The 15,273-nt window shown below is 38.8% G+C and overlaps 1 protein-coding gene across 1 annotated transcript in view; it reads left to right on the top strand.

Annotated features, from left to right (window-relative positions):
- Window positions 1–15,273, top strand: part of calcr (calcitonin receptor) — a 61,551-nt gene that overhangs the window by 18,867 nt on the left and 27,411 nt on the right. Inside the window, exon 2 of the mRNA XM_072370788.1 lies at window positions 13,453–13,520. Within this exon, the coding sequence (XP_072226889.1) occupies window positions 13,476–13,520 (45 nt within the window). The 5' untranslated portion in view covers window positions 13,453–13,475. The remainder of the gene's footprint in view (window positions 1–13,452; window positions 13,521–15,273) is intronic.

Here is a 15,273-nt window from a genome sequence, read left to right as displayed (position 1 = left end):
CGTTTGGGCTGATATTTATTGATAAATGAAGGTTATGACTAGATGCAATGTTTCAACCAAATGTAGTGGCTCACTGGGAGATGAGCCCTAATCTGTTCAAACCGATCAAAATCTGCCTACCAGCATATCTAAAGCTCACTAATTATTTGTAGATTAAGACTGAATGTAAAATTAACAAAGTGCAGTCTTGAAAGAGCTATAATGGGTGACTATTAATTGAGCAGTAACTCAGGCCGGTGGTTTCATCCATTTCTCTGGGGAAGGTCTCTAAAAACCTTCCCCAGGTTTCTCAATTTCCTCAGGCAGTGGTGAAAGAAACAGGACAGTGGAAATAACTTCAGTTCTCTGTGAGTCGTGCTGATTTATATTAGGTACTCTTTACTGAAAAAAACGCAAAGCAAAAAAGAGGGAATATGTCAGAGGAGGGGGGCTGCACGTGGTGTAGTGGTTAGCACTGTCGCCTCACAGCAAGAGGGCCTAGAGCGTGTGTGTGTTTGTTTGTCTCGTTCGTCTCTGTGTGGCCCTGTGATGGATGGCGACCTGTCCAGGGTGTACCCCGCCTCTCGCCCAATCACAATGGGATAGGCTTCAGCCCCCCCGCGACCCGACAGTTGGATTAAGCGGGTATAGAAAATGAATGGAGGGATGGATGTCAGAGGAGTCATACAATCACTAAACCAATCTATACACGGATTGTCAGAGCTTTACGCTTTGTTTCCACATGCATCTGTTTGGTTTGAATGGATAAACTGTCAGTTCAACATTGGAAGAAGCTCATTTCAGCAGTAGACTCACTTTTCCCAGTGAAGCTCTGCTTCAATCAGGAAAAGTTGCTCTAATCAACCTAGTTAGAATTCAGTTAATGATGTTGGTATTCAAAAAAAAATTTGCTGAAAGATTTTTCAGCCTGTGTTGCAGCTGTAGATACAGTTCTGCGTGGGAGCAGGTCAGGCTACCACATGCTGTAGGTTAGATGATTACAAGTCATTACGTCAATATAAAGCAGAGCATAAACTGAGCGTTAGGATTAGGGATAAGGTCAGGGTTAGTGTCCAGCCAACCACATCATACCCTATTATCCTTCATATTCATATCCTTCATATCTGTATTTAACATACAGACACATGAATTATTATTATATTTTTGTCATTTTACAAAGGGCAAGAAAGCAAATAATTTTACTAACAAGTTTAAAAAATATATCAATTTAATTCAAGGTACCTTTGAAAGGAAATTAGTTCTCCTTGCTCTGTAACACTGGACCTAAATTTGGCAGATGTTTCTTTGCATTGACCATCTGTCATTTGCAGACTCATTTTGGATAAATTAGTCAAACAAAGGTCATTGGTTGGTTGACAGAGAGATATTTACTCAATGGAAAGTGAAGAGGAAATTAAAAGGCTGGGGAAAGGAAAGGTTGCCAGATGAAAGGTCTTTGGTCCCAGGAAAAGGCCTTCTATTCAGTGGAAGATCCTATAAGCATCCCAAAGCTGTCCGTGCTGATAGGCTGATGGTATAAAGTGACAGATAATCCTTTCAGGAAATAAAACAGAAAATTAGTGTGACAATGTCATTGTCAGGGAGGGAGCAGCTCATTTGACAGAACAAAATCTGCACTGACAAACAAACTCTTGTTTGCTGATGTCAGGAGGAGAGCGTTTATTCAGTGGATTAACTGTAAACAAAACCGAGTGGTGTCTGTCCTTATTGGAAATCCTGATGTGTTTGGTGACAGTGTGAAATGAGACGGATTCTATTATAAATGACTGTCCCAATCAAACAGGTAATCTGCATTAAGACATCTCAAATATGCTGTTTTGCAGCGGAGCACTTGTTGGTGCTGGTGGTATATTGTAGACACGTTGTTGCCAGACTATGATAAAAAGGTAAGATTACTTGCCGTCTAATTTCTCTACAAGACAAATATTCAAAGAATAGAACTTTTCTTAACTTGTGTTGCATCTCCGTAGGTCTGTTTCAGAAGCCAAGTGATGATGTCTGCATAAAACCAGGCCTTTAAGTACGCAGAAGCTTCAGAATGTACGGACATTTGTGCAAATCAATTACTTGTATTCAAATCAGTTAAAGCTTTGAAAGCTTAATCACACCAGTGATGTTCTTTTGTCAGCCGGGCTGTGTGCATGACTGACAGTGTTTAACATCTGATTATTACATTCTTGAATGATTGATTGTGAGGTTTGCTACTTCAGTACTGCATCAGAGCAAGCTGTTCTCTTGCAGCTTTGCCAAAAGTAGGATTTTAGACTTTTCACTTGAGCCTTTTAATTACATATCATTGGAAATGTCTGATAAACAGTGGAAAGTTTTTACAATGTAGAAAAAAGGGGATCACATATGCACTAGCCAACAGGGGATTCTTCATGTGAGATGTGTGCTCACAGCTGGTGTGGCACATGGAGAAAGAACAGGAGACAAGACATGATGCCAAAAATGTGCTTTGTACACTGGTGTGTCTTTGACAACACCTTGAGGATGGTGAACGAGCCTTCTTACTCACCTCCAAAGACAGCTTTTAATCAATAAAAAGGAGTGGAAGTATGGAGTGGAGAAATCTGCTAAAAGAAAGCATCATGACTGTTAGGATTTATAAAGACAGTGTCAGCAGAAGCAGGAGAGGAGCTCGCTTTTGGTGATGAAGTTTCGCTTTTTCCTTCTGACTAATCACAGTTTGAAGACACCATAACAAATACTTGTGCATTTTTTCACTTTTCTGTGCTCCTGAATTCCATAGGTTGTTTTTGTACAGTAATCTTTTTGGTTGATCCTCTCTAAATACAAAGATTGTGTCGATGCAGCATTGAATGGAACCTTTTTTAAATGCACAAACCTTCAGTTTCAATTCAACGGTTGAATAAAGACTCCAGTCGATTCTCAACTATTTATCCTTGTTTCTTCTAAAGAGAGCACAATCTTATTCAATTGTCTTTTTAGTACCAGTGCCCAAATTTTGTTTTGCACCAGAGATTTAATTAATTGGAAAGCTGCAGTCACTACACATCCACGGTAAACAATGTGGCGAGTAGTATAACCCTGATCAAGTTCACTGCAACAGTTGTTGGGTCTCTGGACAGTACTTTAGCTCTTTACTCAAACAATGAGCAGTAAATCTAATACATGAATAGAATTATAGTTATTAATCATCCTGCACACTCATGGGGCCGCAGCTTTCTTAAGCTAACATGAGAATTTGTAAAAAATAATATGAGCAAATACAATGTAAGCGTGATGGAAGAAAGAATACCCCTGTATAACCAAACATCTTAGCTACCGTCCATAAGCTTCTACTACAACATCGATATTCCCAAACATTTCCACTCAGAACACTACACACAGCCCCCAACACACATGATATACCTCAATTGAACCCTTGGTTAGCTTTGCTCTCTGAGTGTCACAAAACAACTCAGTGACACATAACGTTTCTCCACCTGCTGAATGTCCACCTGCAGCACATCATCAACAGCTATTACGAGCAAGTTCGCCATAACAATTTAAAGAAGGATACCAAAAATTGAAAATGCAGATCACAGTCAACTGAATAAATTACCACTTAACTCTCTTGCTTTTGGAATAAATGCGGTGACCAATATCCTGTCTGGAGATTCTGTTTGGAGCCATAATTTGGTTTGGTCATTGTTTTAGAAACATGGTGGACTATGAGGACATGATCAGTGTCTGTAGATATGTTTTTCACTTTCTATGCAAATATTGACAGAGTTGAGTTGTCACCTCCATTTGTATTTGTATTTGTAGATCAACTGCAGAGTCAATGTTTGGTTTGTACATACAAACTGGAAAACTCCTCACAGTGGATTCAAACCAGGTACTTTCTTCTAATCAGCTTCTTATTTGATCTGTGACTTCAGAGAGCAAGGTTTTGGTCGTAAGAATTTGTTCTCCCCAGAAAATGTATCCTTACTTCAGGAGTGTTTCCCTACTGACATAACTAAGCACAGAGACGGAAATGTTCCATTAGTCTGCCTCGTGAACACTAAACAACTCCAGATTACGCACGATGCATGCTTATAGCGCTAAAGTCAAGTCAATACCAGTTAGCCCTGCTATCCGTGTTTCCCTTATTAATCTACCTCGATAATCTCTCCTGTCTCTCTGGCCTAGCAGGGAAATTGTGTGGGATGTCATAACATTATAGATCAGGTATGAATCAAGTGTTTACACAGACTCTGAGAGAGACTGCTTATTACAGAAGGCTTGTTTTGAACTGCTGGAACTGTACAGCACACAAAGCGTTCTCGCTTTATCATCACTAACCATGTTCTTGCCACTTTTCTGGTAAATAATGAGCGAAATTTTAGAAAGGTTTTTGAGTGCTGACAGAATAACTTTTAATGAGGCTTGGAGGAACTGCAAATAAAACTATCTTTTGTGCCTTGACTAAAAATGTGTATATCACATCACATCATAGCGCTCCAAGTCACAACAACTGTAATCTCAAAGCACTTCAAAGATACAGACCAATTCAAGGCAATTAAGCCAAACTGGGGACAGGAAAGACGGGACAACAAGCACCATCAAGCCAGGGATACCTGCTGAGAAAGAGAAATACAAGTTAATGACATCAATAAAGTCATATATACATGGAAAGTAAAAAAGAGCAGAGTGGGGAAAGGTGCATCATGGGAATCCCCCAGCAGTCTAGGCCTATAGCAGCATAACTATGGGACATTTCAGGTAAACCTCAGCCATCGCTAACTATAAGCTTTATCAAAAAGAAGAGTTTTAAGCCTAATCTTAAAGGTAGAGAGAGTGTCTACTTCTCAGACATATATACTGGCAGCTTGTTCCACAAGAGAAGTGCCTGATAACTGAAGGCTCTACCTCCCATTCTACTTTTAGAAACTCAAGGAGCCACAAGTAAACCTGCAGTCTTAGAGTGAAGTGCTGTTTGGAGAATATTGCACTATGAGATCTTTGAGTCATGATGGTGCTTGGTCATTGAGCTTTATATGTGAGGAGCAGAATTTTAAATCATGTTATGCATTTAACAGGGAGCCAGTGAAGAGAAGCTAAAACTAGAGAAACATGATCTCTCCTCTTATTCCTCATCAGAACTCTGAATTATTTTGGATCAGTTGGAGGCTTTTTCAGAGAATTCGTGGGACAGCCCAATAACAAATAATTACAGTAATCTAATCTTGAAGTAACAAAGGTATGGACCAGTTTTTTTCTACATCACTCTGAGACAGGATGTTCCTAATTCTGGCAATATTACGACGATGAAAGAAGGCAGTCCTAGAAATCAGTTTTATATGTGAGTCAAAGGACAGATCCTGGTCAAAAATAACTCCTAGGTTCCTCACTGCAGTACTGGAATCCAAGGAAATGCCATCTAGAGTAATTATATTGCTAGACATTTTCTTCCTTTTTAAAAGCAAAAAATTCAGGGTCATCCAGGGTCATGTCTTTGAGACATGCTTGTAGTTTTATCCAACTGATTGGTTTAAACTGGCTTCATATATAAGTATAGATGAGTATCATCAGCATAATGGAAATTTATACCATGCTGTCACCAAAAAGGAAGAATGTGGAAAGTGGAAAGAATGGACTCAAGCACAGAACCCTGTGCAACTCCATACTTTGTTGAATATTCTTGAATATTCTTTGTTTCCATGAACTGGAATCTGTAGGATATATATAACTTAAACCAGCCTAATGCAGTTCATTTAATCCCAACAACATATATTATTATTATTATTATTAATAATATTCAATATTATTTTATGATCGATTGCTACATGTTATCTTACCATAGGTTTGTGGTGTATCCTAAATCCCACTGGCACTCATGTTTCCATATTTAATATCCTCCAATTTACTTTGTGATTCATAGGACTTGGATTTTACTGTCATTTTGCATCATTGTTGACAGGAGCTTACAGTTTCAATTGAGCATTCCAAAGGTTGGCGTTCCAGTTAGAGCCAGGGAATTCCTACTTCTGAGAGGAAATAAAATTCATGATTATAGTCAGATAAAGTAGACGTCAAATAATTGACATTGACATGATGAACCAACTGCCTTTGTTCACAGTGCAATGACTACTCTATTTTTAAAAACTAAAAATCATAAGAATCCAGTACAAACAGTAGTGCACTCTGTATCTTGTCAGAAGTCTCTGCCTCACACAATAGAAAGGGGAATATAGGAATAATAAAGTGAAACACAGACAGATGAGTCGATAATACAATGTGTCACCATAAAGGGAACCTGTTTAATGTTTAAAGGATGTGCTAGCTGATGAATCTTTTGCATCTGCCTTGAGAGTCTGGGAAAAAAGTCTTGGATATGTGACTGGAAATGTAGAGAATGAGGTAAGTGGAGTGGGAGGAAAGGGAAAGCTTTTAGAGGGGAAGATTCTAGGTGAAGGGGAAGAGCGCAAGGAGAAGGGGGAGGTGGAGTGAAGACAGAAGGGAGTAGATGAGAGATATAGAAAAACGAGGTAAGAGGGGAAATAGATTGGAAGAATAAAAGATATATGGGAGCAAAAATAGACCAGGGAGGAAATGAGAATGCAGAGAAAAGTGAGACTTGGAAGAGAGGAAAAGACATAAGCTTCTCCTTTGAAACCTTCATTGGAGATGATGGCTTTCAGTTTTTTACATACAGTAGATAAAGAAAGCATGAAGAAGTCAAGCTGCATAGATTTCACTTTGTTCATCATTTATTTGTTTCCCCTCCCTACCTAAACAAAGAAACATCATAACATGATATACTATATTGCCAAAATTATTCACTCATCCATCCAAATAATTGAATTCAGTGTTCCAGTCACTTTCATGGCCACATGTGTATAAATTCAAGCACCAACTCAGTCGTGACGTGCTGGGCCACGTAAAATGGCAGAGTGGGGTCAGCGGATGCTGAGGCGCAGAGGTCACCAACTTTCTGCAGAGGCAATGAGATTAGCTCAAGAACAGTGCATAGAGAGCTTCATGGTATGGGTTTCCATGGCTGAGCAGCTGCATCCAAGTCATACATCACCAAGTGCAATGCAAAGCGTCAGATGCAGCGGTGTAAAGAATGCCGCCACTGGACTCTAGAGCAGTGGAAACGCATTTTCTGGAGTGACAAATCAAGCTTGTCCATCTGGCAATCTGATGTATGAGTCTGGGTTTGCTGGTTTCCAGGAGAACGGTACTTGTCTGACTACATTGTCCCAAGTGTAAAGTTTGGTGGAGGGGGGATTATGGTGTGGGGTTGTTTTTCAGGAACTGGGCTTGGCCTCTTAGTTCCAGTGAAAGGAACTCTAATTGCTTCAGCATACCAAGAGATTTTGGACAATTTTATGCTCCCAGCTTTGTGGAAACAGTTTGGGGATGGCCCCTTCCTGTTCCAACATGACTGCGCATCAGTGCACAAAGCAAGGTCCATAAAGACAAGGATGAGCCAGTTTGATGTGGAAGAACTTGAGAGTCCTGATCTCATCCCGATAGAACACCTTTGGGATGAATTAGAGTGGAGACTGTGAGCCAGGCCTTTTGGTCCAACATCAGTGTCTGACCTCACAAATGCGCTTCTGGAAGAATGGTCAAAAATTTCATAAACACACTCCTAAACCTTGTGGAAAGCTTGCCCAGAAGAGTAGAAGCTGTTACAGCTGCAAAGGGTGGGCCGACATAATATTAAGCCCCATGGATTAAGAACGGGATGTCACTTAAATTCATATGCGTGTAAAAGCAGATGAGCGAGTACTTCAGGCAATATAGTGTAGTTTAAAAATATAACTTAGAGCATAGTGTTCTGACTGATTAACTTACAAACCTGACTACCTTATCTCTCAGGAAAACGTGAAATAAGTGCTGGCACCATGGAAACAATGATAATTTGATACTATTAGCAGATTTGCCGTGGTGGGCATATATAATCTGTCATGTTCATGTTCTAACCGTTAATGGACGATCACTGAGAAATCTGATTTTTCTCTTTTTTTGATCAGGAAACACACTATTCACACAGTGACAGCCACAGACAGACATTTGCGGACAAGCAGTTAAACTCTAAGTGATTAAAGTGGGTCTACAGTTGTTGAGATAACCTAAATTGGTTTGGTACATTGGTTTTCATTTTTAAAATAGCAAATTATGTTCTAAGTCCAAGGTGAATTTAGCATACAGGGCAAAGTATTTTCAGATGACAAAGAGGAGGAAAAAGAGTTTTGGACCTATAATCTGTTGCATAAATAAAAATATACTGTTTCTTTTCATTCTTTTTCTGTTGGATTTTGAACAAATACCTCTATCCAGGTATGTGGAGCACTTTTTGCATCTACAATGACAGAAAGAGATGGCCCAGTGCAGTTGATTATACAAAAAAAAATCTGAAATCTGAATCAAGAACATTGTAATTGATGCATGTTTTAAAGGAACCCTTTGATTCTTTAATGGAAAGTTCTATATATTTTTTTCTAATTTTTATTGGCTACTGTTCTTTTTGTTTTTATGTTGCTTTTATTTTCAGTCACTGTTTGGTTAGGTTAGGGCAAAATGCTACTTGGTAAATTTGAGGCCTTTGTTATGTTTGGTTAGGGTAAAGAAAGTATTTAGGCAGCCTTAGATTACCTGTAAAACAACAAAACAATTTGATATCTGTGTTCCTCTGAATGAATTAATTAATCTCTGACTCTCTGATAAAAGTGGTGGTGCTATTATTGCAGCTACCAAAATGGATGGTCTGACAGACAGACTTGTTGAAAGCGTGACTTCATAACATGTTAGTCAATTAAGGAGAAGTTTATTGCTTTTCATAGTAGTGGCATGCAGTTCTAACACATTGCAAACCTCCATTCTATGTCTTGTTCACAAGTCACACGTTTCTGTGAGATCAGGCTGCTTTTATCTCACGTCTGTTTAATGGCACATTGTCATTATGGCTGTTCAGAAAATGTCAATAATTTTACCTACAAGTAAAAGAAAAAAAGTCCACACTTTTCAGTTTCTTTGTATGCAAATCTACACATATGCGATTATCCATGACAGTAATTGTTTTGTTCTTGCCAACGAAATTTTGTAGATTGGAAAACTTTTCTTGCTGGTTCTTTAGGGCTTTAAGATGCATTTAAAGTCGTTTGAACGTAACAAATTAAAATGGAAAAAGTACTAAATACATAGAGTTGGATTGCTGTTATTGGTCACACACACACGCACACACGATGAGTAGCAGTACCTGATTGTGTCTTCTCATTTAATTCACTCAGCATTCAGCTGGTCAGCCCACACGTGCAGAGAGCTGCTGCATGCATGGCTATTCAGTCATGTTCTAGGTTAGCAGATTTTGGTGACAGATGGGTGTGTATAGATAAGATATGTCAGCTCTGTACATTTCCTTTGAAATGTGGAAATATTGTAGTTTCATGTTGCATCACAGGATAGAGTTTGTCTAGTGAGTGTTCTCATAATGTCAAGTTTGATATTGCTGTCATATACTGTAAAATTCCATTCGATTACATAGGATTTTTTTCCTGATAATTACCCTTGACAATACGTAGAATGTCTGTTTAAATTCATTGATTGTACACAACAATTTAGTTTAAGTCTTTTAAGTCTTTAAACTGTTAGATCTCCAAGAGGTTTATACAGTGAGACAGTTTTACTTAAGGTAAATTTGTAAATTAGAAAACACAAATAGAGTATTTTTGTACCATATATAGTACATCTTTTCAGTGTGTGTGTGGATTTCCACAACACCTGAGGCATGATGATTACCCTCTTTAGTACAGTTATGTTTGTAAATGTGTTGCTATTAAATCTTAGCTGGAAGATCATTCACAGAATATTGCAGATTCGTTCAGATATTTTGCTCTTTAGGCAGTGTGTATAAGACAGCTTTTGTGGTTAACATCTACAATTTGTTCATTCGTCAAAGTAATCCACCTGACCTTAAAACGGTAATGCAGCTCATTTGTCGTAGCACGCGAAGGCAATGCCAGATCTGTGGGACTGCTCAGACTGAAGGATGAGATCTGAATCAGTGTGAAATCCAGGGAGGACAGATCATCCTGCCGCATTTTCCATCACTGATATGATGTCAGCTCATATTAGTGTTGTCTCCATGCCAGTGACCATTCACTATGAGAAGATAAAAAAGAGTTGGCTCTGTCTGCTGCTGCTAAAGTAGTACAGGGTTAAAAGAGGGATGAAAAAAGGAAGATGAGGGCAGAAACTAAGGAGCAGGAAGAACAAACAAAAATCAATACTAAGAAAAAACTGCAGTTTACTGCATAAACAAGACTAGATTTATTTTTTCTGGAGATCCATTAATGAAGAAGAGAAAAACACAATTGAGACAGACTACAAGACTGAATTTACTATATTAAACAAAAACAAAATCTTGTCTGCTTATAGACTTTACAGACTAGAACATTAAGATTTCTATATGTCTTAATGTATAAAAAGAAAACTGTACAGTATATGTATACCTGTGCATCCACCTTTCTCAGTCAAAGGTATGTTTTGGTAATCATCCCTCATTTTCCAGGTCGAAAATGCATCTTTCCAAAGATCAGAGAGCGTAAGAGATTTTTTCCTATTAAAAAACTATATCACCCCAACAACATGGCCAGCAGACAGTCTGGCTCTCAATCTGAGATCAAAGTTATGATGAAAGTTGAAAAAAATGGTTTGTGACAAGGCTCCATCTGTCAACTGCTATACAAGAAACTTGGAACCTGATTGATGGAGAATACTGACTTTTAATTCAAGTCCATGCCTCAAAGAATTCAAGATATCATAAAAGCAAGAAGACCTAATTCCAGAAAATGTCATTTAAATTCATATTGTCTGTTTTCTAAATTTGCGCTGTTGAAAAAAGTCATTTTTTAAAAATATTCTTGATTGATGATCAATTTACTGTGAAATTAAAAAAAAGTGGCAGGAGCATCCTCCAAATGTGGTGATTTAATATGGGGTTTTTTTGCTCCAGATTGTATAAAGTGTGGTATTATCACTTCCACTTGGGGCAGGACTTGACATCCATGACAGCGGAGGGGCTGTTTGATGCTTATGTGATGACATTACAAAATATTTTTTTTAAAAATGAAGGACTTTCATCATATAATTCAGTGTAATAATTATTTCATGTCTCTCTATGTGACCATTTGGAAGTCAATCTCTCACATGAAACAGTTCAGGGTTTTTTTTAGCAGCTATAGCGCTGTAGAACATCTTACTCAGGATGAGCCAATTAATTCCCTTTTAGCCTAAATCACATGCTTACCCAGAGGTGGCTGGATGACACTTGACTAATGTGATCCTCTGCACTGAATACTAAAGAACTTTTATAGATCGTATCTTCTTGGAGGCAATTTTGGGATACACACTTCTCCCTTCTCTGCGATTTTCAGGAAGATGGTTTATCTATGCACAAGCATTGCTTTGATTGCATTTTTGAACAGGTCACAGGTTTATAGTAGGTTTATCAGCAGCTCAGTTATATTTCAAGCCAGACATTCAACAGTTCACTTGGAACAAAGCCAAAACGAGGGGTATGTTTTTATAGTTTAGACAAGGGTGAGGAATTAGGAGCAGGACTCAGAGGTGCAGCATAACAGCATAACAGATGTATCAAGTGGCGGGCAAAAAGACAAAAAACTGAAACAAGTGACGATCATACACAAAATCACTGGGAAGAGTGCCTAAAAAGCTTGACTGCAAAGACAATATGACAAGGAAAAAAGAAACTTAAGGAATGCATTTAGAGTGAGTTACAATAACCTGAGGGAATCAAATTAAGGGAAAAAAAATTACTTTAGTAAACAAGGCAAACATTTTTGAATAAATCAGGAAACAACAAATGAGAATACTGATTTAGACAATCACATTCACTTTGGGATCAGGTATCACCAGTTGCTTGGCTTGTTCAAAGTGAACTTTGCCTCACACGGAAAGCTGGCGAGATCAGGCAGGACGATACAAAACAGCTCATCAGGTTAAATCCAGATGTTTCTCATCTGGTTTCAACCTCTGGGAAGAAACTGCAGCACCTGGTTCGAAAAAGTGCAGCTGCTCTTCGATTATCTTCTATTATTATTTCCTGGGTTTGCATGACATCAGAGGATGTCAGAGAGAAGTCGGACACAAATCTCGCCAGCATGCATTATGCCGCCAAGACAAGATCAAGCCTTTTGTAATTCACTCCTGTAACATGTCTATTATAATGTATATAATGTCAAACTCAACTTTGAGGAGTGGTCTGGACTGTTGGTCAGGCTGAACAACACATTTGAAGTTGTCCCCCTGGGCTCTGGATGAAATATTACTATTATTGTTATTAGCAAGTTTGTCATCAGTTTGACATTTTTTGTCTTTGATACATGGACAAAAATGATCAAATTTATTAAGTTGTTGCTTTATAGTTTTCGTTTGGTGACATTTTATCGAAGAGTACATTTTAACAATAATTGATCTTATGACCAAACACATGATCTTCAACTGTGGAATTTACTGCATGGTAGCAACTGTTTAATGGAAGAATATTCAGTCAGAATATTCTATTTAGCATTTTTTGTGACGTGGATCAATCAGGCAAACATCTTCTCAACAATAATCATCAAACTACAGTGGAAAACGCCCGTCTTAGTTTGCAAAGACACCACTTATTCTGTACTTTGACCCACAGTTAAGAGCCAGAAATGGTTGCTTGCGGACAACATCTGCAGGTAGAATATTTAGCACAATTACTTCTGCATTTCAGGAAAGTATGAGAGAAAAATGAGAAAGTCTGGTTAGATCAAAGGAGCTCCCTGGTCAGTGATAAACACTCTGAGCCCGAAATTCTTGTCAGATGCTGTCCCAGGTTTATTTGTCATCCTAAACTTTAGTAGCCTACCATCAGTGTGCCAGTGAAGCCAGAACAAACACTATCAATAACCTTTTATAGTGACTTACAGGACTGGCTCATCCATGTCTGAACAGCCTGCCCCCCGGGTCACTGTGGGGTGTAGAGAATGGGTAGGATGTACTAGTTTTAAAAATGTGGAGTAATGGGCCTCCTGCAGGGTCTTTGCAAGCATGAGGCCTGGTGAATTTTCAGCTCATACGCCCCTTCAGGGCCTGCGGCTCGGCACAAAATGACTCAAGACTCTAAATATTTTTGTCTGTCTGTGTTTGATGTTTTCATTCTTTAGCTCACACAATTTAATATTACTTTTTCATGGTATTGTTTCACATAAGGATGGGCACACTGTCTTACTATCTCTGAGATGCACACAAAGAAGAGGTGTGTGCAATGTCACAGACTGCAGTGCCTCTGCTGCAGTGTTTTGCATTTCAGATGAATTATCGCTGTGGCTGTTTTCTCCGCAGAAGCCGTAATCCTGATCTGAAACAACCAAATGTTTGTTTAGGCAGTCACTTTCACGGTAGACAATTTATTTCACTGATAGGTTTAACTTGTTGTTCTCTTTTGTCTCTCTCCAGAGATTTGCCTGTGAGTTGAAGATATGAGGTTAGCGGGCTCCTTTTGGATCCTTTGGTTTCAGCTGGTGGTAAGCTCTCCCTTGGCTCTCACTTTTTAGTTCACAGAAGACTGTGCTGCGAGGTAAAGTTCTCAAAGTCCTGCTTCTCATTTTGTATGCTGTGCACTTGCGCTGAGGATTCAATTTCCATTAAGTGAACATGTAATATGTTGTGGTCTGGTGGTTTTTTCTTTCATGATCAGCAAGAATCTCAAAAGCTCATGATTGTTTTCCACTATCCGTTCCGATTAATAATCTTCAGACGGGAGTATTTGTATTCATTTGTAGCAGAGCTTCAGAATGTTTCTCTCTGACAAGTCTGGTGTGTAATTTTGTTGCCACAAATCGGAAATGCACGAAAATGAAACATTGTTTGTTTATTTAATCTTTCAGATAACACTAAGAAACACTTTCTGTATTCCAACTCTGCAGTATTACCACGCTCTTCACTAAGCACATCTCTAATGGCCTGAGCATACATATTCAGCATATGCATGGACGGCTGAGGGCACATACACAAAACACGGAACAACCGTTGCACTTGAGTGAAGTTTGGATAGTGAGTCCACATAAGTACAGAACTGTTGTGTGAATTCTTAATAACTCACTTCCCTTTGAGACTTGTTGATTTAGAGTGGCACTCAATGGTGCTGTTCTCCATGAGAATGTGCATACGTATTCAGAGTTTGTAGGGGCTGCGGTGGAACTGGGCCTTGAATCAGCTCCCCAGAGAGATTGATGACATTTATATCGTGTAATTTTCTATGTTGTGAGTTATTAGGATATATTTTGTGCTACTAATTCATACCGTTGCATCTAATAGGATGACACCCTGCCATGTACTTTTACCATAATCCTTTGGCCTGTCATTTAAATGGCGGAAAATGGCACGGCAATGTTCACACTGTACATTAATGACGTATAAAATGTGCCTAAACTGGTGTTCTATTCATACACATTGCTGTGAGATCATGTTGCATGCAGACTCTATCCGACTCTTGTGCACCAGCAGACATACAAGACGCAACACCCTGTGGCTCTCACCCGTGTTTACAATGTTGTTTTCATGCAGCAGCTCAGCTCCCTTGAGATTTTCGTTAGATTTTACACTGAAGTTTCCCCTCTTGAAGGAATCCCATCTATCCAAAAGATCGTCAGAGACTAGAAATGACAGATCTGAGCTAGTGTGTGGCAAAAATAATCCCATTGACATTAACCATTACCCACGGGTTTTGCAGCATTTATTGCGTTCAAGGGCCCAATTTGAAAGAAAAGAACTACCTACCTATATTTTTGTTAGTCAGTGTAAATCAGAAAAAAATGTGAATTCTGACTTTTCCACATCACGGACAGATGTGTTGTCAACCCCTCAGTCACGCAAAAATTATTAGAATGATCACCAAGTAAATAAGATTTGGATTCAACATCATAAGAAAATAGATGCAGATCTCAGATCAGCTCAAATGAACCACACTAATAACGGCGCAAACAAAGCTAACCTCCTTTTAACCAAACTTCACGACCACAAACACACTGAATATTATGATTTGCCTCCAGATTTCGAATTAGTTAAAACAATGTTTAATTGTGCAGCTTGCGTTCTTATTACAGTTATGTCCTGCTGAGGATTTAGCACATCTATGCAGTGTGAACATGCCAGCAGGGGAGGGAGAGGCTCAGCCTGGCAGTAACAGCAGAGTATTGATGCATTTGTCAATCACAGCTGTCTCCTGAAAATTTTTCTTAAAATAACAGATAACAAATGGTGCAGGTGTTGGTGATC

The sequence above is a fragment of the Leuresthes tenuis genome, unplaced genomic scaffold (assembly GCF_036924035.1).
Source record: "Leuresthes tenuis unplaced genomic scaffold, fLeuTen1.0.hap1 SCAF_18, whole genome shotgun sequence".
Classification (NCBI taxonomy): Eukaryota; Metazoa; Chordata; class Actinopteri; order Atheriniformes; family Atherinopsidae; genus Leuresthes; species Leuresthes tenuis.
The sequence above is the reverse complement of the archived record's forward strand: the minus strand, read 5'-3'. Positions and strand labels throughout refer to the sequence as shown.